The sequence below is a fragment of the Gadus morhua genome, chromosome 16 (assembly GCF_902167405.1).
Source record: "Gadus morhua chromosome 16, gadMor3.0, whole genome shotgun sequence".
Classification (NCBI taxonomy): domain Eukaryota; kingdom Metazoa; phylum Chordata; class Actinopteri; order Gadiformes; family Gadidae; genus Gadus; species Gadus morhua.
In genome coordinates, this window is record NC_044063.1 from 3118844 (window position 1) to 3145605 (window position 26762).

Consider the following 26762-nt stretch of genomic DNA (forward strand, 5'->3'; position numbering starts at 1 on the left):
CCAAATTCACTTCTGATTAAGTTTTAGGCAAGTAATGAACTGTGTAGATTTCGAATTTTGGGGCAAGCTAGCTAGCCGGCCGGCCAGTAAATCTCTCAGAGACCCTCTCGCCCCACGGACCACTGCAGCTAACAGGGCAGACGGCGGACTACAATGGTTGAAGGAAAGCCGGCCAACAACTGTATAACATTTATTTCATCAAATAAACTACAGAAGCAGTATGAAAGGGTTATTTTTGTTTTCAGTAGACATTATATATTTTTTGTGTACGGTTGAGGAGTAGGTTGAGCTTCAATTGTTTTAGGTGATAAAGCCTGGTTCCTATTTTGGAGGACTGCAGTGCAGGCGTCCTCTGTGCTGTCACAATACCAGCCAGAATGCCCCGTCTCAAACTGTCTACAGCGTCCTGCGTGCTCGTGACCATCAAGTTCATTCTTCCAAGAACAACTAGCAAGAACGTTTTCCCCACTGATTGTGAAATAAAGAGTTGATTACATGAATGTCCGTAAAATATAGTGCGGACCAAAACTAGAGAGAAGGCTCACCTCACCACCACCGCGGCCACACAGAAACAGATGATAGGGAGGCGAGGGGAGAGAGCTAAGAACTAATATAAAATGATGAGTGCCCTGTGACATTCCTCCATAGGAGTCACCAATAAATAGATAAATGAATAATAGATGAGACCTGGATGGACACAATAACTAACAGACCGTGATCAAAAAGGTAAAGAAACAAGTTGTATTTTTCTGTAGGGATCCTTTCCATAATGGTTAAACATAATGTGAGCCGGTCAGTGGTAAAACAAACACATTAAGAGGACGTACATCGACGGGCGCTTTGCCCAACATGATCACATTGCAGATGTTTTTTGTGGATTACAGCTGCAGTGTTTTCAATCAATGCTGGAAGGATCTTATAAATCGCTCTCCCCATTAGTCACTTAGACCCAAAATGATAGAAAATAGGCTCAAGGTTGAGAAATCCCAAAAATTTCTTTAACTCTTTGGATCCAAATCTATGATCAGCTGGTACTTCACATAATTCTAAACTAACGATAAATTCTGATTCATGGACTCACTTTGATCATTTCCATGATACGGGACAAACATGATACATATAATGATTGTTATATATGTTTACAGCAGGCGCACGCCGTCCATATTGGCAAGTGGGGCAGCAAACTACTTGCAAAAGCATGCTCCCAAAAAAATAGTTCCTCAGTAAATCATGGCTCCAAGTCTATTTTTAATAATGTGAATTTCACATTAACTGTCAATAGTTTCTGTAGGCATTCCGACAATTTTTGGTCTGTTGACATCACATTTTGGGTGATGGTGGCGATTCTAGTTGAGTTTAACGTGTCATGCAATGTGGGGCAGGATAGCTCAGCGACCGCGTTCCTCCGTATGTTTATCGCATAACCCTGCAGGCTGCAACAAGAATAGCAATCCGCACTAAAAGACGCCTATATGGTCGTAAAGTTGTCTGCCCCATGGTCATGCTCTAGAACTGTTTTAACTCAAATTATTCCGTGCGTATCTTTCATCGTTTCTATATCAGATGCAGATATGGCGAGTGGTGTTGCACCTGTGATTAACAGTGTTGAGTTTCTGTTAAGAAAAACATTTTAGAGGTTCAAATTGGAAGAGAAGTTAGAAATCAAACAACTTGGCCCAGACAGACCGGACATAAACATTACACTGGTTTACAGTGTACTACTTCATGTGGGCTGTAAGTTGACATGAAAAACCTGTCCAGGTCATGTTGAGGAAAACTTTGGGTTATTTGTGAAATGTTTAACACACACTGACACAATAATGTTTAAGTAGTATCCGAGGAAGTTAGATGTTGATTATCTGTATTTTTCAGAAAACAAAAAAATCTTTAACGCAATTTGCAAATTCGATTGGTTCGTCTTAAATAAAGAATACATCTGCTGGTCTGATGACGTCAGGCCGTAGCAAAGAGGGGAGCTTGTCCAAGTCTGAGCTGTCCGGCCCTATGGACTGCGGGTCGTTGTTTCCAACTGAAATGCCTGGTAGCTCGCATGGTGAGTTCAAGTCTCCTAGTTGTAGGAGATATTAGTCTACCTGATTAACCCATGGTCGCTCACCAGATAAATGTAGGTAATCTTTTTTAAATTTTGAAACATGTTTCATTTGGCCTGTTGGGGGTTCTGAGAACACATTTTAAACCTATGGCTTATTTTGAAGTCATATGCAAAACTGAAGGGTTTCTCTGGTCGTCATGCAGTGACTAAAAAAGAAAGATGATTTAAGAATAGGCAACTCAAAGCAGTTGTAAAAACCTAATGGAGTAATAAATAAATAATGGTTATTTCTTTAAAAAGGTATCCGCTTAAATCTTGACCCTTCTTTCGAAATAGGTCCATGCCCTTCTTCCCCACAACAATCATTTTAAACAATGGCGGCAAGCGGTTCACGAGTGGGTTTACGTTGGTGCGATAGTGAAGTCGAGTGTTTGCTTGAAATTTGGGCTGACGACAGCATTCAAGTCGCAGTTGGACACCACGCTTGGTGATGACGTATTTATCGTATTACGACGTGATGACGTATGTATGAAGGAGCAATCGTGCCCAGGCCACGGCCTTTGGGAGCAGTGTGACCACGGGCCAGCGGGGGGAGTGGTGAGGGGGGAATTGTGCTGAATCTTCCTGCTGCACGGAACAGGCAAAACAATAAATGCAAAAATACAAAATAAAGAGTTTCGAATTACGTTTCCCATACAAAAATACAAAAATAATAATTTAAAGATTCCATGGCATGCTAATTTATGCATACTTTTATCTAGCTGTTAGTGGGCCCCTAATAAAGTACTTGAAGACGTTCGAGAAATTCAATCTTGGTGCATAATTACAGCCACTATGAGCCAGTCCCACAATGAGCTTTCGCCATTTTTTAGAGGCGGGTCAAGGTGGAGGGTGGGGGTGTGGCCCTGAGCAGCTTGCGACCACGGTACCATGCGCCCATGTTTCAACCCAGTCATTTAATCTATTTATTCGTGATCTGGGACACGTAATTTCAATTTTTTCGTGCCAAAAAGCACACATTTCTAACAATATGACAGCTTTTGGCCACCCATTTCTACTTTCACCTTTGATTCTGAGAAATAGTGACAATTCACGGATATATTTTAAGCAGGTGCGCTGCTCTGTAGGCAAACCGCGACGGAAAAAAGGTAGCTGCTTCATCTCTTCTTTTTAGAATGAGTTTGAAATGTATGTTTTTGTCACGAAAAAATTGAAATTACGTGTCCCAGATCACGAATGAATAGTTTAAGTGGTGTGACGTGACAGTTTCACGTGAGACTGGGTTGCATGTTTACAGTGGATGTATCGCAATGGCGAGGCACACACAGCTTTCAGCCGTGTTCTGTAAATATTCTAGAACAGTCCGGGTGCTCCGGTGGGAGTCCTGGAGCTCTATATCTAAATAATATCATATTATACATAGATATCTCTATCATATAATATTTATTATCACGGCCAAAAGCTGTGTGCGCCTCCAGACGATATTATGATTCTCAAACGACTGAGTCATGTTCTCTGACGTCTCTGGTTCTTCCACTTCCAGATCAAACTGAAGTAGACTGAACCGCGACATGGAGGAGAAAGGGATTGTTGCTCGCGATTGTCTCATGACGGAGCCCCGCCCTCGCTGACGAGGCACCACCGCCTCGGATGCGGGCAGCGGGCAGCGCCGAGGCGGTGATGCCGAAACAATCGCGGGCAACAATCCCTTTCTCCTCCATGTCGCGGTTCATGTACTTCAGGGAATCAAAGCCAAAGTCCCTTTCCCCCAATTCATTCTCAACCATGGCTGAGATAACCCCTACTACGAGTCTCGTTGTGGAAATACAAGAGACGTCAGAGAACCCTACGTGTTATGCGCCATAACACCAACAGGAGAACGGTTATCCAAATAAAAAATAAGTGTACAACACTTGCGTTACAGTGTGTGTACACACACACACACACACACACGCACACTCGCACGCGCGCGCGTGTGTGTGTGTGTGTGTGTGACGACTTGACAACATAAGGGGACAAATTCGAAATCAGAGCGTCTGAGCTTTCATTTTTCCAAGGCGGAGCAGGATACCTAGTGCTCTTTTTACACTTAATTGCATTTCTAGCCACTGGGGGACCATAGGAAGGCTAGGGGAACTCATGTTAATGTTAGAAAACCTCATAAAGTGAAATTTTCAGGTTGAATTTATGAATGAAAGTAGGACAGAAAGTAATTATTTTCTGGTCCCAGTCTTTACATGCCCTGGATATGTGTAATCCAGGGCATATAAAGACTGGGACCAGAAAATAATTACTTTCTCTCCATTGAAACCCATTCATATTTTCCTAGCCCAGAGGACCCATGGGGGTCTCCCGGAAGGGGCGGACTTACGAGCTCTATACCTGCGTATCAAGTAGACTACTAATGTGTTGATATGATGCATCAATAGCAATCTAGCTTACTACGCTGTTCTACTTTGGCAAGTGGCTCAGGCCAGACACCAAGCTAATGCAACTTTTGACACAAAGACTTTACTTAGGCAGGTAGTTTTTTATTTTTAAACAATCATGTTAAATCTGTTTAATCTGTACTATTTACAGTCTATGTTAAATCTGTTAAATCTGTATAATATACGGTTTAAGTTATGTCAGTTTAACCATACGTCGTCCTGGGTTGTCATACAGTGATACCAAAGTGAGTTGACCAAGGATTTCCAACTCAAAAGCAGGTGAAAAAACCAAAAGGAAAAGCTGCAATCGACCACCAGGAAAGGCCAAAGCAAAGGACCCGCTGAGATGTGTGAAGGGCCTGGAGGACCTACCGGTCAAGACTCGTCAGTTTTTGATAGGTACAGTACTTCACCCACACACAGGGGCGTCATAGTGGGGGGGAGGAGCAGGACTGGTTACCAAGGGCCCCAATGGGGGGAGGGCCCTCAAAGCCTGAGATGAAAAGGCAGGACAAGTAGCCATCAGGGTTTCCCCCAGCATTTTACAGCCTATTCTTGTTCCAGGTGTTATTTTGAATAATTGTGTTTAAATAATATTAGAGTAGTCTGTAATCTATCGCGCAAACAAGCCCATTCATTATTGTGCTTGAGTTAAAAAAGAAGAAATCCATCTGTAATTTCTCTTTATTTGTCTGGCAGGACTTCTAAAGAATCATTCTAAACCTGTTAAGAAGAAGCCGTCATGCAGTAGCGGACAGGGTAGCCGTCCTGGTGAGCTGTCCTCGTCTCTGCCCCTCAAAACGCCTGCTAATGACGGGATGCTCGGTGAGTTGAAGTCTCCTAGTTTTAGTAAGTCAACCTGCATAATCCTGTAGTCAACCTGGGCCCTGTACCACGAAGCTCGCTTAGAGGGTTAGCGAGGTATGTTGAGCTCCAAGCCTGGGTTAGTTGTACCACGAAAGTCGATCTCTTTTTGCGTCGCTGTATCACCATGGTGACTTATGCTCGCAACCAAACCTGGTCGGGAGCAGTTTTTCGGCTTAGTCTAGCCGGAGATCGGCTACTTAAATCGGCGTGCGCAGCTTCCTAGCCCCTCCTCTGACAATGGCGTCACCATTTGTGGGTGTTCCCGTGGACCTCGGCGCACTTCTCGTACAAGCGTCTCTCCGGAGACAGAGGGTTTTACGGGACAGAACCGATCCCTTGGCATTGTCTGACGATATTCAGATTTCAGACTTTATTGTCATTGTGCAAACAACGAAATTGGGGTTCTTCATGAGAGATACAGATTCTCATCAGAGGGTGTTCGTTATTTGATCGTCCTATGGACCTTATGTAGACAATGATTACTGTTGCGCATTGTGTCCCCGTGACAGAGTGCTAGAGTGGAGGTAGCGCGTAAGTCTTGAATTTCTGCGAGGGGGGTTCGACTTCCAAGTGAAGCGAATTTATTTGAAGCTTAAAAAGTCCCAATTCTCATGCATATTGAATACTTATTCACTAAAGCTTATGGAATTATATTTTTGTGCTTATTTCGAACTTGAACCCATATTTCCAAGGCCGTGCTGGGACCACATCTATGGGGGTAAAATGCATGATGATAGACCGGCGAATTTGAACCCCGGTCGCTGGCGTTCGGGTCTTATACTAATCCACTACGCTACAGCCGCTACCTCTCAGCGGTTGAAAACATGCAATACATTTCTTAAATAGGGTGTATTTAAAGTGAATTCCCTAAATGATAGAATAAGGCAGGATGGACGTTGCTTATGCATTTTTAAATCATCATCATTCTATTTGGATTAATGGCGAACAATTCTGCATTTGACGTAGTTATTTTATAGACAATATGCAGAATCTTTTCACTTATACGCATATAGACTGCTTGATCTATCGTAAAGGTGAGAAAAATGACGCAAAAAACGCCCCTTTCACGTGAACGCACACTGAACCTAAAGCGGAAAACCTGGTTCAACTAATTGAATTTAAAGTGAGCTTCGTGGTACCATTTAACTCTGATTGCGAGTTGCGGCTCTGTCGAGCCAGGTTTTCCCAAGAAAGCCTGGGTATGTTCAGCGAGGTTCGTGGTATACCCCCCTGGTCTCACAGAAATCCGTGAAATGACCACGGACGCTTAACTCAACATCCTTGGAATCCTCACGGAAACACGCCAATTCCTGTGATATGGCCACAAATTTTGCTCCAATGCAAGTTAATGACACTCATATTCTGTGGCACAAATTGTGTACTTAATGTAGGCTATGAATTAAAGAGATACTTCACCGATGGGAATATGAAGGTTTTATGAATTAAATAATTCAATGTATTATAAATGTGAAAAAAAAAATTGAAATCGGTTCATCCTAGCCTGAAAAAAGGCAGAAAGAGTGTTTTCATGGTCTCTCTGGCTCAAAGTAAGAAAACCTCCAACTACCACAGTGGATTGCGCTCGCTGCCCCGCCCACCTGTCGGTCTCCCGTCCCTCTCATTCCCCATCAGTACACGAGCTCCCGCCCCCTCTCATTCCTTATTGGTGGAAAAATTTGCCACCAAAAGTGTGTTGTAGTCCTCGGCCCTTCTAGCGGGACAAGAGGTTTCTCCCGAAATTACATCAAACGCGTCATTTGACGTCATTTCGGGAGAAAATTAGATGAGAAAAAATGGGCCAAGGGGAGACTGGTTTAGACTGATATTTATTTATATATTTATTTATATTACAATACCGATTTTATAATGATAGAACGCCGGTTCTAAATGGGTGAAGTATCCCTTTAAGTAGAACACACAGAAGTTTAGGTGATGTTGAGAAATCAGTTTTTTTTCGTTGTGGCATCTTGAACCAACACCACCACAAGTGGTAATCTGAGAATAGTTTTAACGTTTTTTAATTAATGCCATCTTTAAACATATGTTTGTTCATATTTCATTCTAAATATGAACAAACACGATAGTTCCTTTTATTGCTCACCTTTTCGGACGTAGACACTGCATTTATTTTATAAATATTGTTTATGACACTTTATAATTATTGTTGTTTCTTGTTATTGTATTTGTATGATGTGTCATACTTTTTTTTTTTTTTTTTATAAAGACGATATGAATGCAATTCTATTGATTTGTCTTTCAGGGTTTGGTGGGAATCTGTCATTCAATAGCGGACAGAAAGACCATCCTGGTCCGACGTTCCCGTCTATATCCCTCCCCAAAATACCTTCCCACAGTAAGTCTCCTACTTTTAGGAGTAATGAGTAACTTAACACTCTATATCATAGTTCTTCCCTGTCAAAATACATTTCACACACACACACCAGATAAATAAAAGATCATATAATAACATATTGAGACCTAATACATACTATGAGTTATAAATACATACTTGATTTTTTTAACAAGGTCAAAGGTGTGTTTTCTTTGGAATATCTGTTGGGGATTCTGGGATATAAATTCTAAACCTATGGATTGTTTTCAAACATAAATCATTCGTATGACTGGCATATATTTTAGATTATGAAAATCTTGTGAAGGTCGACATTTTATGGAACCCACCAGAGTCCACACGACCCATTTCTATAGCTTCTTGGCAGTATGGTCTGTGTGTGTGCGTGTGCGTGTTGTTTGATGACAAAAGAAACACAGGGTACACAATATCATATTATAATTAGTGCTGTCAGGCGATTAAAATATTTAATCGCGATTAATTGCAAAAAAAAATCTATTCAAATTATCCCTTGATTTCGTGCTGCTAGCCTTTTAGTGAGATCAGAGAGTGTTGAGAAGGACAGTAATAAAATATATTTGGCAAGATTGATATAAGAAGAGGGACCCGCAGTGAAGTCAACCCGGTCCACTTGACATCGGGTAGGTGCATGACAGTGGTAGGCCTACCGTAAAACTTTTTTTTGCTTTTATTTGTTTCAATCACTGAACTTCCTAACAAAACTCTTGATGGGAAATATTATAACATTTATTATTTAAACCAGTATGAATATTCCTACCGTACGTAGGCCTATACACATTACCAGGCTAGTGAATAACGCCCACACACACACACACACACACACACACACACACACACACACACACACACACACACACACACACACACACACACACAGTGGCGGAGTGGTAATCGGGAGAGTTCCCGGTGGGCCGTTAACGTTTCGGGGCTGTCGGGCTGATTACTGCGGGATAACAATATTGCGTTTATAAAATTCCTTGCAGTGCCGTCAGGAAGCCTGAGCTTTGCACCCGCAACCTCTCACTCACTCAACAGACGCAGCAATTACAAACTGTCAACGTTGCAACCAAGTCGATTTTGTCTAGAGGGGAGTAACTGAGCGGCCCCTCCCGAAGTGGTACAGCCCAGGTGGGCCTTGAACTGCGATTGGTCAGAAATACGTAACAGCTAACGACAACATTGAACTCTTATGCCGAGTTCAATCTAGTTTACTACGCTGTGCTACTTTGACAAGTGGCTCAGGCCAGACACCAAGCTAATGCAGTTTTTGACACAAAGACTTTGCATAGGCAGGTCGTTTTTTATTTTTAAATGGTCTATGTTAAATCTATTTAATCTGTATAATATACGGTTTATGTTACGTCAGTTTAACCATACGTCGTGCTGAGTTGTCATACAGTGTTACAAAAGTGATTTCCAACTCAAAGCAGGTGAAAAAACCAAAAGGAAAAGCTGCAATCGCTCACCAGGAAAGGCCAAAGCAAAGGACCCGCTGAGAGGTATGAAGGGCCTGGAGGACCTACCGGTCGAGATTCAACAGTTATTGAAAGGTACAGTACTTCATCCACACACAGGGGCGTCATAGTGGGGGGGGGGGGTTACCAAGGGACCCAATGGGGGGAGGGCCCTCAAAGCCTGAGATGAAAAGGCAGGACATGTAGCCATCAGGGTTTCCCCCAGCATTTTAGAGCCTATTCTTGTTCCAGGTGTTATTTTGAATAATTGTATTTAAATAATATTTCAGTAGTCTGTAGTCGCCCAAACAAGCCCATTCATTATTGTCCTTGAGTTGAAAACGAAAAAAGAAAATCCATCTGTAATTTCTCTTGATTTGTCTTTCAGGACTTGTAAAGAATCTATCTAAACCTGTTAAGAAGAAGCCGTCATGCAGTAAGGGACAGGGGAGCCTTCCTGGTGAGCGTTCCTCGTCTCTGCCCCTCAAAATGCCTGCTAGTGACGGGATGCTGGGTGAGTTGATAAATAATCATCATCATAATACATTATACATCAATCATATAATATAACATAATAAGAAATCATTTTATAAATACATACTTTTTAAACAAGGTCAACGGTGTGTTGCTTTCTGGAATCTGTTGGGAGTCTGGAACATCAATTCCAAACCTATGGCTTGTTTCGTACAAATGATTCACATGACTGACATTTCATAGAACCCAACATAGGCCACACAATCCATTTCTATAGCTTCTCAAATGACCAAGACTGGAAACACTTGGTCAGACATAGTTCCTAATGGATGTGTTTGCATCCATAGCCCGGTCATAGAACTCATAGTGTGTGAGTGTGTGTGTGCACGTGTGCGTGCGTGTGTGTGTGGGGTTCTAGATGACAAAAGAAACGTAGGGTACATAATATATTATTCTACAAAAGACTGATGTAAAAGCAGCACAATGAAGCATTCTTAACTGGCTGTTCTACTTAAAACCCTCCTGGTCTCTGATGCAATCCAACATTAATCAGTTAAAAAATCCAAGATACACATTAATATTAAAATCCCTCAGATATTAAAGGCCATTATATGTAACATTTACGCATTAAATATACTATAGATTCTGTTGAGTTGTGTATTTGCAGAATCCAAAATGTTTTCAACAATGTTCAAACCCAGAGATATACATAGTTTACTTTACAGTTACGTTACGTTGCCGTCGGTCACATGTCGATGGCGTCATATGGCCTTTAACCCATAACTTCAAGGAAACTAACGAAAACAGTAATCCAGTATTCTAGTAGAGGCTCAATGTATTGATATGATATGTCAATAGCAATCTAGCTAACTACGCTGTGCTACTTTGACAAGTGGCTAATGCCACTTTTTTTGATACAAAGACTTTACTTAGGCAGGTCGTTTTTTATTTTAAAACGGTCTATGTTAATTCTGTTTAATCTGTATTATATACAGTCTATGTTAAATCTGTTTAATCTGTATAATATACGGTTTATGTTATCTCAGTTTAACCATACGTCGTGCTGAGTTGTCATGCAGTGTTACAAAAGTGAGTTGACCAAGGATTTCCAACTCAAAGCAGGCGTAAAAACCGAAAGGAAAAGCTGCAATCGCTCACCAGGAAAGGCCAATGCAAAGGACCCACTGAGCAGTATGAAGGGCATTGAGGACATACCGGTCGAGACTCATCAGTTATTGAAAGGTACAGTAGTTCATCCACACACAGGGGCGTCATAGTGGGGGGGGGCAGGACTGGTTACCAAGGGCCCCAATGGTGGGAGGGCCCTCAAAGCCTGAGATGAAAAGGCAAGACAAGTAGCCATCAGGGTTTCCCTCAGCATTTTACAGCCTATTCTTGTTCCAGGTGTTAAACAAGTCTATAATAGAATACCTCAGATATTAAAGGCCAAATATGTAACATTTACGCATTAAATATACTATGTTATATTTCTGTTGAGTTGTGTATTTGCAAAATCCAAAATGTTCCCAACAATGTTCAAACCCAGAGGAATCCATAGTTTACTTTACAGTAACGGTCTGTTGCCGTCGGTCACATGTTGATGGCGTCATACTGCCTTTACCCCCTAACTTCAAGGAAACACACGAAAACAGCAATCCAGTAATCCAGTTGAGGCATAATTTATTGATATTATACGTCAATAGCAATCTAGTTTACTACGCTGTGCTACTTTGACAAGTGGCTCAGGCCAGACACCAAGCTAATGCAGTTTTTGACACAAAGACTTTGCATAGGCAGGTTGTTTTTTATTTTTAAATGGTCTATGTTAAATCTATTTAACCTTTATTATATACAGTCTATACTTTAAATCTGTTAAATCTCTATAATATACGGTTTATGTTACGTCAGTTTAACCATACGTCGTGCTGAGTTGTCATGCAGTGTTACAAAAGTGATTTCCAACTCAAAGCAGGTGAAAAAACCAAAAGGAAAAGCTGCAATCGCTCACCAGGAAAGGCCAAAGCAAAGGACCCGCTGAGAGGTATGAAGGGCCTTGAGGACATACCGGTCGAGACTCAACAGTTATTGAAAGGTACAGTACTTCATCCACACACAGGGGCGTCATAGTGGGGGGGGGGGTTACCAAGGGACCCAATGGGGGGAGGGCCCTCAAAGCCTGAGATGAAAAGGCAGGACATGTAGCCATCAGGGTTTCCCCCAGCATTGTAGAGCCTATTCTTGTTCCAGGTGTTATTTTGAATAATGGTATTTAAATAATATTTCAGTAGTCTGTAATCGCCCAAACAAGCCCATTCATTATTGTCCTTGAGTTGAAAACGAAAAAAGAAAATCCATCTGTAATTTCTCTTGATGTGTCTTTCAGGACTTGTACAGAATCTATCTAAACCTGTTAAGAAGAAGCCTTCATGCAGTAGCGGACAGGGGAGCCGTCCTGGTGAGCGTTCCTCGTCTCTGCCCCTCAAAATGCCTGCTAGTGACGGGATGCTGGGTGAGTTGATAAATAATCATCATCATAATACATTATACATCAATCATATAATATAACATAATAAGAAATCATTTTATAAATACATACTTTTTAAACAAGGTCAACGGTGTGTTGCTTTCTGGAATCTGTTGGGAGTCTGGAACATCAATTCCAAACCTATGGCTTGTTTCGTACAAATGATTCACATGACGGACATTTCATAGAACCCAACATAGGCCACACAATCCATTTCTTTAGCTTCTCAAATGACCAAGACTGGAAACACTTGGTCAGACATAGTTCCTAATGGATGTGTTTGCATCCATAGCCCGGTCATAGAACTCCATAGTTTACTTACAGTGATGGTCCGTTGCCGTCAGTTACATGTCGATGGTGTCGTATGGCCTTACCCCCTAACTTCAGGGAAACAGGAGAACAGTAATCCAGTGGCCTGTACTACGAACCTCGATTAGTGGGTTAGGGAGGTATGTTGCGCTCAAAGCCTGGGTTAGCTGGGACACGAAAGTCGATATCTTTTAGGTCAGGTGGCGCATGCTAGCATATCGGAATAAAATATAAAGTTCACCAAAACACTGCAATCTATGCATTGATATTTACATGACAATGTATAGTCAAAATAATTAATGTAAAGAATGGTAAACTAGAAGATGGTTTAACATTTGATCACAAAATGGGGGGAAATAAATGCATACACCTCTTCCCAAGAGAATCAGAACAAAAGGGAAGAGGGCAGGGGGGGACAGGAAACGTATGGGGTTCGGTGAGAGAGACAGAGTGGAGGTAGCACGTCGGATTTGAACCCCGGTCGCTGGCCTTCGGGTCTTATACTAATCCACTACGCCACCGCCGCTAACTCTCTGCGGTTGAAAACAGATGTGATATATTTCTTACATAGGGGGTATTTAAAGGGCGTTCCCTAAATTATAGAATAAGGCAGGTTGGGTATACATAATAAGGCAGGTTTTCAAAATGCCTTTGCATTTTGAAATCATCACTCTATTGGGATTAATGGCGAACAATCTGCATTTGGCATAGTTATTGTATAGAATATATGCAGAATCTTTTCACTTGTACACATTTATCTAGACTGCCTGATCTATCCAGTTTGTAAAGGTGAGTCAAATGACGCGATACACGCCCCTTTCACGTGAACGCGCATTGAACCTAAAGCGGAAAAACCTGGTTCGACTAATTGAATCCTAAGTGAGCTTCGAAGTACCATTTAACTCTGATCTCGAGTTGCGTCTCTGTCGATTCCCAAGAAAGCCTGGGTATGTTCAGCGAGGTTCGTAGTACAGGGAAGAGGCCAATTGTATATGATACGTCAATATCAAACTAGCTTAAAAGTGTTCTCGACACGCCCAATTTACCCAGGATGCACCAGTTGGTATTTAGAAGGAACTTGGCAGCACAGGTACCCCAGAATTCATTTTGGCATTCCAGCGAGGAGCGGTAAACAACAGAGAAGACCAAGAACGCAATATATATTTTTTGTATGCTATTTCATCACTTAATTCACCTCTGATAAAGATTTGGGCGAGGAAACTACTGTGCAGGTTTTGAATTTTGGGGCAAGCTAGCTCGCCGGCCAGCAGCTCTCTGAGACCCTCTCGCCCCACAGACCACTGCAGCTAACAGGGCAGACAGCGGACTACAATGGTTGAAGGAAAGTCGGCCAACAACTGTATAACATTTATTTTATCAAATAAACTACAGAAGCAGTATGAAAGGGTTATTTTTGTTTTAAGTAGACATTATATATTTTTTGTGTACGGTTGAGGAGTAGGTTGACCTTCAATTGTTTTAGGTGATAAAGCCGGGTTCCTAATTTGGAGGACTGCAGGCGTCCTCTGTGCTGTGCACAATACCATCAAGAACACACCGTCTCAAACTGTCAAAAGCGTCCTGTGTGCTTGTGACCTTCAAGTTCATTCTTCCAAGTACAACTAGCAAGAACGTTCCCCCTACTGATTGTAAATTAAGGAGTTGATCACATGGATGCCCTTAAAATATAGTGCAGGCCAAAACAGTGGGGAGAACGTATATCATAGTTCTTCCCTGAAAAAATACATTTCACACACACTACTTAAAAAGTATCTCATATAATAACATAATAAGACCATACATAATTTTTTTACCAAGGTCAAAGGTGTGTGGCTTTCTGGAAACATCCTTTTGGGATTCTGGGATATCAATTGTAAACCACTGGCTTGTTTCAAACCTACATCATACGCAGGACTTTTTCTAGTTGTCATACAGTGATTCAAACGTTTATCAAGGATTGCCAACTCAAAAGCAGTTTATAGCATTAATCTGAGAAATTGCAGGACTTTGTAGAATAACTTCCAGATCAAGAAATAGTGAGTATTTGTGCTGAGCAGGGCAGGAATTTCCCCGGCGGCCACGATTGCCATGGCCGTTGTCGCCCCGCTATCTGGCCGTGATGCCCTTCTGAAAATCGTATGCCCAGAGCAAGGGTTATTGTCATTTTTTAGTAATCGTTATTATAATGTGTAATTAAAAATACATATATTATTTATGGAAAATTCTAATCTTATAGACAATAATAAAGTTTTAACGTTTAACAAAATTCAACAAATTCACTCAACTTATTTTCTTTTTGAAAAAGAAGTGGAGAATTATTGCAAAAGGGCTCAAGATGCAGATAAAAACTGCAAAACAATGAACAATTTCTCTAGAAGTGTTACGCTGTTTAGTAAAAAGGTGTTAATGCTTTTAGAAATGTATTTGTCAATTTAAGTTAAATCTAAATCATGTTTTTTAACTTAAGGTCTTGATGCCCTGGCATGTGGCCTTTGTGCCCCAAAAGAATTGCCCCGCTGCAGGCCAAGTGGCCTTGCCCCTAAAATCACGAAATTCCAGGCCTACTCCAGAGTAAATAAAAATGCCTATTCTCATATTGAGACAAATCATGATCACTGTCCTATAGCATCCATTTTTTGTGAGTCTCAATGTCTAATTCAAATGCTGTTAGAAATATGGGACAGTTGCTTCATTTTGTTTACATGCTACTGGCCGAAGGTTTTTTAAGTATAACATTGCTTGGGGAGTCCAATTCCTCCACTGAAAAGGGTGGAAAGTTCTTACAACTCTATGCTAGTTAGCGATCTATCTCTTCTCTACATGTAGTTGTGTTGCGCGAATGCTCCTGAGGGAGGTAGCCTATTTGATGGATTCGCTGAATTGTCCAATCATGTGGTGATAACAAAAAAGAAAAGCAATACCATTGGGCTGGGGCGCACACTGGTGCGACCCGAGGGCGAATTTTCTTCGAATGTTGTGTCTGCTTGATGAGACAGCAAAAAGTTAGCGAGCTTACATTGACATCAACGTGGCCGCCGCCCCAGACATGGAGGAGGGCTTTATTTCAAATGACCAATAACTAGCCTAGCCCAAATCATTGAAGTTCAGACGCATTTAAATGGTTGCTGGCAGTGACAAGTACGGTATATCACACAATTAAACGAGGATGAACACCATGCATTTTTGTCGATTTAATTTGTATTTATAATTGTTGATTCATACTTGGCAGAAATATTCAAGTGGATATATTACGGGGGGGCGGCGCCCTAGCGCCCTCTATTGACCCACCGCCACTGCTTGGAAGGTTTATGGTTGACATCGTAAGACTGACTAACGATCCTTTTTCATATCGTAGGAAATACATCAGAGAAGACGGTGGTAAAGCCAAGGAAACCAAAAAGAGGTAAGGGTTTTGCTGTGTTCCTGTGCTCCTTTGAGAAAATATTACATAATTTCTTCTAAAATGCTGATTCGACCGGATACCTTTTCAAAGGCTTGTTACAGGTTTGTAGGCTCACCCTAGCCCAGCCTACTACAGTTGATGTATGACTATAATATTAAGTACCTTTGCTGTATGTTCTAAGGAACAGATAAATATAAATATTAATGCATAGCAGTACACACCTACCTACCTGTACTTAAAACATTGGGCCAATTAGTAGGCCTCCAAACATTGTTGATATAGGCTTCATTAAGAGCACAGACAACGGACAATGTTTGACCGAGCTGGCCCAAGACAGAACACCTCGCCGACCGCATCTCACTTGACTAACTATATAACGAGGAACTGCTTATTCTTATGGAAAAGTGAACTTGTGTACTACTTAATGTAGTACACAAGTCAAGCAAACAAACATCTTATTGATGAGATATGTTGTGGGGGACAAGGTGGTACGACAAATGGTTTAAAATATACAGAGGTCAAGAAGAGATGAATCAATGTCTCTATCGTGTTTCCATGCCGTCATTTTTTTTCTGCCTTTTGATTTCTTTTCCAGTGGAGCTTCGAAGGGTCCGTTGTGAATTTGTGAAGACAGTTAAAATCTCAGTTATCAGAGGTCTCCTGGATGACCTTTTGGAGCAGAAAGTGTTCAGTACTGAGGACAAAGACTCTGTCATGGAGAACGAGAGGAGCAGAAAGGACCGAGCACGGTGTCTGATCGATATGGTGATCGGTAAAGGGGAGAAAGCAAGTCGGATAATGATTGCTAGTATGAAGAAGAAGTACTATGACTTATGCTCCACCCTGGGTCTTATCTCTTCTCCTGCTGGTGTGGGTGAGTTGTTACCATGAATGTACTTTTTAAAGAAACAGTCAGTGCCAGCTTTGTTTTGACAAGAGGGGAGCTTCTTTGTCCTTTAATCCACTGGGATCCACTGATTCATTATCTTCCACTCAGGATTACATTTGTGTGGAATAAAACGTTACACTTGGTAGGTTTATGGCTGACATCGTAAGATGGACTGACGATCCTTTAACATATCCTAGGACATATAGACGACAAGACGTTGGTAAAGCAAAGGAAACAAAACAAAGGTAAGGGTTGTGCTGTGTTCCTTGGCTCCTCTGAGAACATATTACATATTTTCTTCTAAAAATGCTGATTTGACCGGATACCTTTCATAGGCTTGTTACAGGTTTGTAGACTCACCCTAACCCAGTAAACCAGTGGCAATTTCTCTAAGACTACAAGGGAAGCTTGGCCTCCCCTAAAACTTAAAAAATTAAATGGTCAACTATATACTGTTGTGTTAAAAAAATGCGTTAGAAAACGTCCATCTCAAAGACAAGTTTGTTCAGAATCAGCTGCTTATCGCAGGTCGACTGACTAGATTTCCTTCTCATAAATTCCCATAGCGTCACACTGCATTATCCCATAGCGTTTTCTGTTTTGGGATTTTTCATTCCATGTTGGAACTTTGCCTGGATCTTTTGTGCGTTACAGTTTTGACTCTAAGATTAACTTTTTGACCTGTCTACCCTTTGTTTGAATCCTGAAGAAAATGAATAAATATATATATATTTTATTTTATATATATTTTTTTTATATATTGCATCTGGTCTGCACCTGGGTCCTTATCTGCAACCTTAACAATGGAGTTGGACAGTGCAATGCCTCAGCTTTACAAAATGTTCTCATTAGTGGCAACAATAGGAGCTACATCTGCAGGTGTAGAAAGGAGCTTCTCCTGTTTAAAGTGGCTCAAGTCCTACACCCGTAACACAATGGGCCAAGGCCGTTTAACCAGCCTATCTCAGCTGGCCACTGAGAGGACAATGATGGTCACTGGAAAAGACAGCTAGTTGGTATCACAGGGTCACAGAGCATTTCCTTGAAAGGGAACAGGGCAGAATTTACACATAAATAAATTGACAATTTATATAATGTTCGTCTTCAGGAAATGGTGGCCGGAAAAGAAAAGGAAGTAAATCAGAAGAAGTGGCCCATAAGAAACCTTGCACGGTTGATGTGTCAGGTGAGCGGGTGTCATCTTTTGAATCAGATGATTGGTCTCAGGACAAATGATTAAGAAGTATGTTTCGTGAGTGTTTTCTATTTTGAGATGTCTTGATCTGCCTGTATGTGGATTGTCTTTGGCTGCATCCAAATACTCGTACTTGCATACTATATAGTATGCATTTTGTAGTATGCGAAAAATCTAGCGCGTCCGAATACTCAGTATGCATTCTGTAGTACGGAAGTCGTTTCCGAATGCATACTACCGCCAAAGTGAACCACGGACCACACTACGCTATCCCACAATGCAACCGGAGTCTGGTAACAAACGAAGAAGAGATGGCTGACCCGACACCACCAACAGCGGCTTTTTATTTGTGTGTGTGTGTGTGTGTGTGTGTGTGTGTGTGTGTGTGTGTGTGTGTGTGTGTGTGTGTGTGTGTGTGTGTGTGTGTGTGTGTGTGTGTGTGTGTGTGTGTGTGTGTGTGTGTGTGTGTGTGTGTATGTGTGTGTGTGTGTTCAATAAAAAAGGAAAAATTAACTTCAATCGTCTTTTTCACGGAGTAACAAATAACTGTAAATGTATTATTATTATTCCAAAAAAATGACTTACCAAATGTCCAAATATATACAACATGACCTGCCGGTAAGTCGCTCTACAAGATGACCGACGACGACGCCTTCTAGCAGAGATATCCATTTCAAGAGCCATTCGCGTAGAAAGAGACATTTTTTTATTTAATACTAACGATAACAAGACGGGAAACAGGTAAATTTTGCCGCCATCTGGGGGGAGATACGTCATCTCAAAAAACATCCGGTGGAGTTTCGGCGGCGTTCGTAGGCGTTCTACGCATGTCTGTAGACTCTACAACACAGTCAAGTGTAGTATGGTCAAGTAGTAGACACTAGACAGAAATAGTATGTACTAGGTATTCGGATGTAGCCTTTGTCTTTTTTTCAGACAGCATCACTGAAACCCACTCCACAGGACAGACTGACTGACAAGGAGCTCATGAATGTGGCCGATACGCTGGGACAGGAGTGGGAGCCGGCTGCCATCCACCTGGAGCTAACGACCAAAGATTTGGATGAAATCAAGGCAGAACATAGACCTGTGGCCATGCAGAAGCTGATGATGTTGGTGCGGTGGAAGGGCCGAAGACCACCAGGAAAGGCAACAGCACAGGACCTGCTGAATTGTCTGACTGACCTGAAGCACCTACCGGTCGAGACTCATCAGTTATTGACAGGTAACGTACTTCACCCACACACAGTGAACGTCCAGCCCATTTGAGCAGCTCCCCTCTTTTACGGGATCCATTCGTTTCCATTCAATATTATTTGTGGTAGTAATGTAATGTGGTCGCAGTTGCAATTGAGTTGAACTTGGTTTTTGTATGTGCACTAAGGACCTGTCTGTTTGCTTCCTCAGAATTGATGAAGTGCCATAGTGAACTAGATGGCTCCGTCCAAAGAAAACAGTGAAGATATGCAGAATTACCTGAAACAGTGAAGCTGTCTGTGAATGCATCCTGGTCGTTGGGATACGGCCAGATGATGACGACAGAAAGATTATTCAAAAGTGTAAGCAGCCGTAAGAGCTAGGCTCTTGTCGAGTCCATCTTTACCGTATAAACTGTTTAAATGGCACAATTGCTCATGCAGCTTTGCTCCACCAGTGGTCAAGATGCACATACTCTGCCAAGGCATTTTTGAAGCGTCAGCATCAGTTGCGACCCTGTGCTGTGTTAATGTAACCTGACTCGCGACCACAGAGGAATTTCGCTCCAACTAGCTCCACTCATCCATCTGGGATCGCTCCCAGATTTGGGGACCAGATTTAATGGTCGAGCCAATCAGGACTGTCGGGCGGGATTTGTATATATGTGACGTAGCGGACAAGGGACTGTTTTGATTCAGACAACAATGGCGGCTCGCATCGAGGAGGCAAGCCTCAACATTGATGATGCTATTTCATCAGTGTTGTTCAATCTAGCGAATATTCTTTCTTTAAAAGAACATCAGAGAACGCTCTGATCAGCGTCACGGGTTGGTTTCGATGTGAGTGGTTGAAGTAGCACGTCAATAAAGATGACGGACAAGTGGTTTATCCAATCAAGGATTTTTGTTATGGCCCATCCTTCTAAAACACCGCTCCAATGGATTGATCATGCATGGATGAGTGGAGCTAGGTGGAAAAAATTCATCGGGCGAGAGTCAGGTTAGTGTTATCGGCCACTTCCACAGAAATTCAAAATATAGACCGATTTATTAAATTCTGTACTTTTACATTACATTTATTTAGCTGACACTTAAGTGCAAAGCAACTTACAGTAATTGCATTCCACAATGGAAGATGAAACCCAAAAAGCAGGAATCATGCAAGTACATGAAATGCATTCAATAAGGGAGCTTCTTTAATTGCTATATTACAAAAAACAAGAGATGAGTTTTCAGTCTGCAGTCTTTTTCCAAAAGTCTTGACCTTGTAAAGTAATTATTGATATCATGTTTAGAATAGATCCTCCTTCCTCCGCTAGTACTAAGCTGTTCCCCTCAGGTACCTCCTATAGACAGGTATAGAGGTATAGATGGTTGTGATCACTGAAACAACTTTTTTCTGAACATTTGTGTTGACATTGTGCCAAAGCAAGATAATGATTATTTAACAATCCACTACGATTGTGTCAGTTCATTGTTTTTATATATATTATGTTAACTTTCTGAGCCCGAGCCAGGAAGGTTCAGATGTCTGTTTGGTGAAAAATAAAAGTGGGAAAGGTGGGAAAGGCTGCCTTCTTGCTTCATTGTCCAACATATTCAATATCAATTAAAACTAGTCTACTCAAGTAGGGCTAGAAGTCCCGTTCAGATTAGTAATTATTAGATTGACATGGGTATAAAATTGCGCTCAATGTAAAAGGACCTTTACTTGTAAGCTGTGACCTATATGCCCTATCCCAATGTCCGGACTCACAGACTTTGCTGCGTGTTCTCGGAAAATTATTAAAGGGGGCATATCATACCACCAGGTGTGAGTGTGATTAGCCATTACAAGCAGGTTTGAAAATGTGCAGCATTGAGACATCACAGGTGGGCGTGTCCACCTAGATGTGTGCTGGATAGATCAGTCTACCAGCCTACCCAGTGGAATGAAGTAAACGTTGCTCATCTATCCAGCAAAGATCTAGGTGGACACGCCCCCCTGTGATGTCACAATGCTGCACATTTTGAAAACGGCTTGTAATGGCTAATCATACTCACACCTGGTGGTATGATATGTCCCCTTTAAGGCTTTAGGGCTGTCCCAATGTCAAAATCCAAAGGGCGTGAGGGTTTGAGTCCACACTTACCGAGCCCTTTCTGTGAGTCCATATCCATGGTTTACATAAGAATGAATGGGCGCCATCATGGTCCATATCAGTGCAGACTTCACCTAAGGGAAATTGCCCACAGTTCAAAGCGTTGTAACGTTTACCGCGGAGACCATAGGGAAATTACGAAGGCAAACAAGACGACGCTACATGGACAATCAAGCCCATGGACAGGTTATTTATGTTATTTTTCTAACTTCGCTCGGTGTTTCACTATGGGAATCGCCTAGGCGTGACCTACTACTGGAAGCTCCAATTGCACCACGTCTGTCCTTGACAGACAGGTCTTCTCTACATCTAGTTGTGTTGCGCGAATGCTGCTGAGGGAGTTAGCATATTTGATTGATTCGCTGAATTGTCCAATCATGTGGTGATAACAAAAAAGAAAAGCGATACCATTGGCCTGGGGCGCACACTGGTGCGACCCGATGGCAAATTTTCTTAGTAACCCCTGACTGCAGCTCGCAGATCGAGGAGGAGCTAAATGTGGGCGGGCTTAAACGTTTAAGCCCGCCCACATTTAAGGAAAATTCCGCGCAGTATCATGCGTTCTCCCGCTTTCGAGCGGCGGAGCTAAATGTGGGCGGGTCTAAACGTTTAACCCATGGTTTTATCCTCTCGGGCGCCATCTGGTGGCGGAGATCCGGCAGCACATTCTCAAACATCAATACAGCACAGCACAGCATAATGACTTACCGGTAATATGGAAAAGGGTTCATGCATTTGATAGACTATGGCTGCATCCGAATACTCGTACTTGCATACTATATAGTATGCATTTTGTAGTATGCGAAAAATCTAGCGCGTCCGAATACTCGGTATGCATTCTGTAGTACGGAAGTCGTTTCCAAATGCATACTACCGCCAAAGTGAACCACGGACCACACTACGGTATCCCACAATGCAACCGGAGTCTGGTAACAAACGAAGAAGAGATGGCTGACCCGACACCACCAACAGCGGCTTTTTATTTGTGTGTGTGTGTGTGTGTGTGTGTGTGTGTGTGTGTGTGTGTGTGTGTGTGTGTGTGTGTGTGTGTGTGTGTGTGTGTGTGTGTGTGTGTGTGTGTGTGTGTGTGTGTGTGTGTGTGTGTGTGTGTGTGTGTGTGTGTGTGTGTGTGTGTGTGTTCAATAAAAAAGGAAAAATTAACTTCAATCGTCTTTTTCACGGAGTAACAAATAACTGTAAACGTATTATTATTATTCCAAAAAAATGACTTACCAAATGTCCACATATATACAACATAACCTGCCGGTAAGTCGCTCTACGAGATGACCGACGACGACGCCTTCTAGCAGAGATATCCATTTCAAGAGCCATTCGCGTTGGAGATACGTCATCTCCAAACATCCGGTGGAGTTTCGGCGGCGTTCTACGCATGTCTGTAGACCGTACTACACAGTCAAGTGTAGTATGGTCAAGTAGTAGACACTAGACAGAAATAGTATGTACTAGGTATTCGGATGCAGCCTTTTAACTTGTCATTTCAAATGTCTTTTTTAGTATAGACACATATTATTTCGTACACTCGTACACAATTATATTAGCTAAGTCAAATAAACCAAAGACAGAAGCGGGAGAACGTATTTCCGTCTGGTCCATGATACTGCGCGGAATTTTCCTTAAATGTGGGCGGGCTTAAACGTTTAAGCCCGCCCACATTTAGCTCCTCCTCGATCTGCGGGCTGCAGTCAGGGGCACTTGAATTTTCTTGCGCCAATGAAAAGCTACGATGACTTACCGGTAATATGGAAAGAAGTTCATGCATTTGATAGACTTAGACATTCCTACTTTTAACTTGTCATTTCAAATGTATTTTTTAGTATAGACACATATTATTTCGTACACTCAATTATATTAGCCATGTCAAATACGGAACGGAAATACGTATTTCCGTCGGAGTCCATGATGCTGCGCGGAATTTTCCTTAAATGTGGGCGGGGTTAAACGTTTAACCCCGCCCACATTTAGCTCCTCCTCGATCTGCGGGCTGCAGTCAGGGGCACTTGGGTGTTGTGCCGAATTTCGACCCCCCCGCGTATTACGACCCCCCTTCGCGTGAACGCGCATTCGCTTATTGTCAACGCCCCATACTTTCATTTAGTTCGAGGCACTCTTCCTTCCGACAATATTAGTCTAAATTAGTGTTTATATTCTATCACAACATCACAGGTTGAGCAACTTATCACAGAAAGCGATGGCATATTTTAGATTATAAGTTTGAAGACCAACACATCGCAATGGAACCTCCGACAGCGACGACCCATGTACGCTACAACATTCACGATAATGAACTACGAGAGCACTTACATACGTAATAGTTAAAAGTAATACATTAATGCATTATGTTATTTACTCATATTAATTTTGACAACCTCTTGGTAGCCTACCCTGGAAAGCACATTTAACTGTGACTGATCCAAAACTAAGGAAATCCTTTACTAGGTACAGACTCAGTGAGCACAGCCTCGCCTACGAGAGAGTGAAGGATATTGGATATATTGGATATATATTGAATATATCCAATATATATTTTCGATATATTGTATATATACTGTATATACTGTATATATTCAATATCCAGCCAATTTAGCCTGCCATATTCATCACCCATCTCCTATTTCTTGTTTGTTTTCACCACAACCGTACTGTGCCTTTTTTTAATATTACCTATATATGGATTACCGTGCATCGACCAGTTTGCCTGACTAATGTAGTCTTCAACTCATAGCCTGCTCCCTGCCTGGACTTCGCCTACCCATCAAATTTCCTGTGTATGACCTCCTGCCTGTCCCTTGACCCATCTCCAGCCTACTTCTTGGGAATTGTGTTAATAAACATTCTATCATGCTCTGCGCTTGAAACCTATTCTTGGCATCCTTCGCATTCATTACAGTCAGGTTATTGTCACAAAAAAATGTAAATGTATACACTACTTTTGTACTTGCACCAAACTTTTGTAGGGCTCATTAATGTAATGTGTGTTCAACTTTGATATCAGTTGATGTTACATAGGATTTCTGAAAGGAAGTCTATTCTAGAATATTCCTCAAAGTCAGAAGTTGTTAATTGCAATTACTTCATGCATACATATACATACATATGTACATCCATACACATATTCATAATGTATACTGTTCATTATATTGACATGGTAGGCAATAGGCATCAACACTGGGAGCATTTTGAAATAGTGAGTAATTCTGCCGGCATGAATTGGCTGTGAGAATACAACGCCCCCCCCCCCCCACACACACACACACCTGCCAAATGTCCCCTGTTATGACTACACGTCTGAAATTACTACAGTCACATCCAGTGGCCTAACGATGTAACCCCAAAAAATTTGAAGTGTCTCAGACTTTGCAAACAAGAAATAGGAGGGGGGTCGAAATACGGCAGGCTTGCCTGCCAGAATACAACCCCCCCCCCCCCGCCAAATGTCCCCTGTTGTGACTACACGTCTGAAATTTCTACAGTCACATCCCGTGACCTAACGATGTAAGCCCAACAAATTTGAAGTGTCTCAGACTTTGCAAACAGGAAATAGGAGGGGGGGTTGAATATGGCAGGCTAAATTGCCTGGATATTGAATATAGTATATATATATATATATATATATATATATATATATATATATATATATATATATATATATATATATATTCAATGTATCCAAAATATATATTGGATATATTCTATACATTGAATATATATTGAATATATCCAATATCCTTCACAGGCCACCACAGGCATGTGAGCTGTCACTCACCTAAACTTTCGTGATAATTGGAGAATGGTCACCTGAAGTTCAAAGCCGAAGACTTCATAATGAAGAAAATGTTGTCTTTTCAGTAACACTCGACACTCGACAGTCAATACGTTTCTCAGACTTTGCAAACAAGAAATAGGAGATGGGTGATGAATATGGCAGGCTAAATTGGCTGGATATTGAATATATCCAGTATATCCAGTATATATTCAATTTATCGAAAATATATATTGGATATATTCAATATATATCCAATATATCCAATATCCTTCACTCTCTCGAAGGCGAGGCTGTGCTCACTGAGTCTGTACCTAGTAAACGGATTTCCTTAGTTTTGGATCAGTCACAGTTAAATGTGCTTTCCAGGGTAGGCTACCAAGAGGTTGTCAAAATTAATATGAGTAAATAACATAATGCATTAATGTATTACTTTTAACTATTACGTATGTAAGTTCTCTCGTAGTTCATTATCGTGAATGTTGTAGCGTAGGCCTACATGGGTCGTCGCCGTCGGAGGTTCCATTGCGATGTGTTCATCTTCAAATTTACAATCTAAAATAGGCCATCGCTTTCTGTGATAAGTTGCTCAACTTGTGATGTTGTGATAGAATGTAAACACTAATTTAGACTAATATTGTCGGAAGGAAGAGCGCCTCGAACTAAATGAAAGTATAATAATAATAATAATAATACATTTAATTTAGAGGCGCCTTTCAAGACACCCAAGGTCACCTTACAGAGCATATAGTCATCATACATTTTTTAATAAACAAGACATTGTGTAAAAATAAATAAACATAAGCAATAAGAAATAAATAAAACAAAAACAAGACAAAACAAAACAAAACAAAAGTATGGGGCGTTGACAATAAGTGAATGCGCGTTCACGTGAAGGGGGGGTCGTAATATGCGGGGGGTCGAAATTCGGCACAACACCGGCGCCCCTGACTAGGAGGAGGGCTTTATTTCGAATGACCAATATAGCCTAGCCCAAATCATTGACGTTCAGACGCATTTAAATGGTTCCTGGCAGTGACAAGACAAGTATCTCACACAATTAAGCGAGGATAAACGCTATGTATTTTTGTTGATTTATTTCGTATTGATAATAGTTGAATAATAGTTGGCAGATATATTCAAGTGAATATTTCACGGAGGGGTGGCGTCCTAGCGCCCTCTACTGACCCACAGCCACTGCCAAAATCTTGTGTTGTTCATGATAGTTCCAGAGCCCGTTTTAATCATATTAGCCATTCTCTGATAGTTCTTAGGTATTGGGAGATTTATTTGTTGTGTAACTGCGCCCTCTATTGGATAGTGGTGACTATACCCTGGATTTTTCCGTTCCTTTCTTGCATTCCACTGGATTGAGAGAGGTACGTGTCCACAGCAGTGCAACGTGAACTTGAAATATACCTGTTCTAACTTTAATTTTAGTGTATATGGTAACTTGTAAATGTATTTCAAGATGAGTGAACTTAAATTTAGTCATGTTTTGTCGAGAACATTTATGTTTTGTGAGCTTAGATTGTTAGCTAACCTCGTGGTTTACGCTCGCCATTCTATCTTCGTGTAGTAGGCTATAGCCGAAATGTTTCAGTTGTCCTTTTTCTTATGTTAGGCTGGTTCCTTCCGTGAAGATAGAGTACTGAATCTTTGCTCTCGTTGAACTT

At 41.5% G+C, this 26762-nt stretch overlaps 2 protein-coding genes across 8 annotated transcripts in view; both read left to right on the top strand.

Annotated features, from left to right (window-relative positions):
- LOC115560655 (uncharacterized) overlaps positions 1-26762 on the top strand; it is a 553265-nt gene that overhangs the window by 415250 nt on the left and 111253 nt on the right. The gene's annotated exons all lie outside the window — the stretch shown is intronic.
- Positions 1-26762, top strand: part of LOC115560657 (uncharacterized) — a 360390-nt gene that overhangs the window by 201786 nt on the left and 131842 nt on the right. The window contains exons 17-30 of one of the 7 annotated variants that reach the window (XR_003979795.1): positions 4759-4881; positions 5182-5307; positions 7610-7702; positions 9148-9270; positions 9563-9688; positions 10768-10890; positions 11618-11740; positions 12032-12157; positions 15837-15884; positions 16480-16758; positions 16971-17018; positions 17882-17959; positions 18905-19193; positions 19376-20732. The exons of 2 other annotated variants lie outside the window; for them this stretch is intronic. Coding sequence is in view for 1 of the 5 variants with exons in the window: in XM_030380070.1 (XP_030235930.1) it covers positions 4759-4881; positions 5182-5307; positions 7610-7702; positions 9148-9270; positions 9563-9688; positions 10768-10890; positions 11618-11740; positions 12032-12157; positions 15837-15884; positions 16480-16758; positions 16920-16939 (1310 nt within the window). In the remaining 4 variants the exon portion in view is untranslated. Of the gene's footprint in view, positions 1-4758; positions 4882-5181; positions 5308-7609; positions 7703-9147; positions 9271-9562; positions 9689-10767; positions 10891-11617; positions 11741-12031; positions 12158-15836; positions 15885-16479; positions 16759-16919; positions 17023-17881; positions 17960-18904; positions 19194-19375; positions 20733-26762 lie in introns of those variants that run through there. 4 more of the 7 variants (XR_003979797.1, XR_003979798.1, XR_003979796.1 and 1 more) reach the window with 4 other exon arrangements.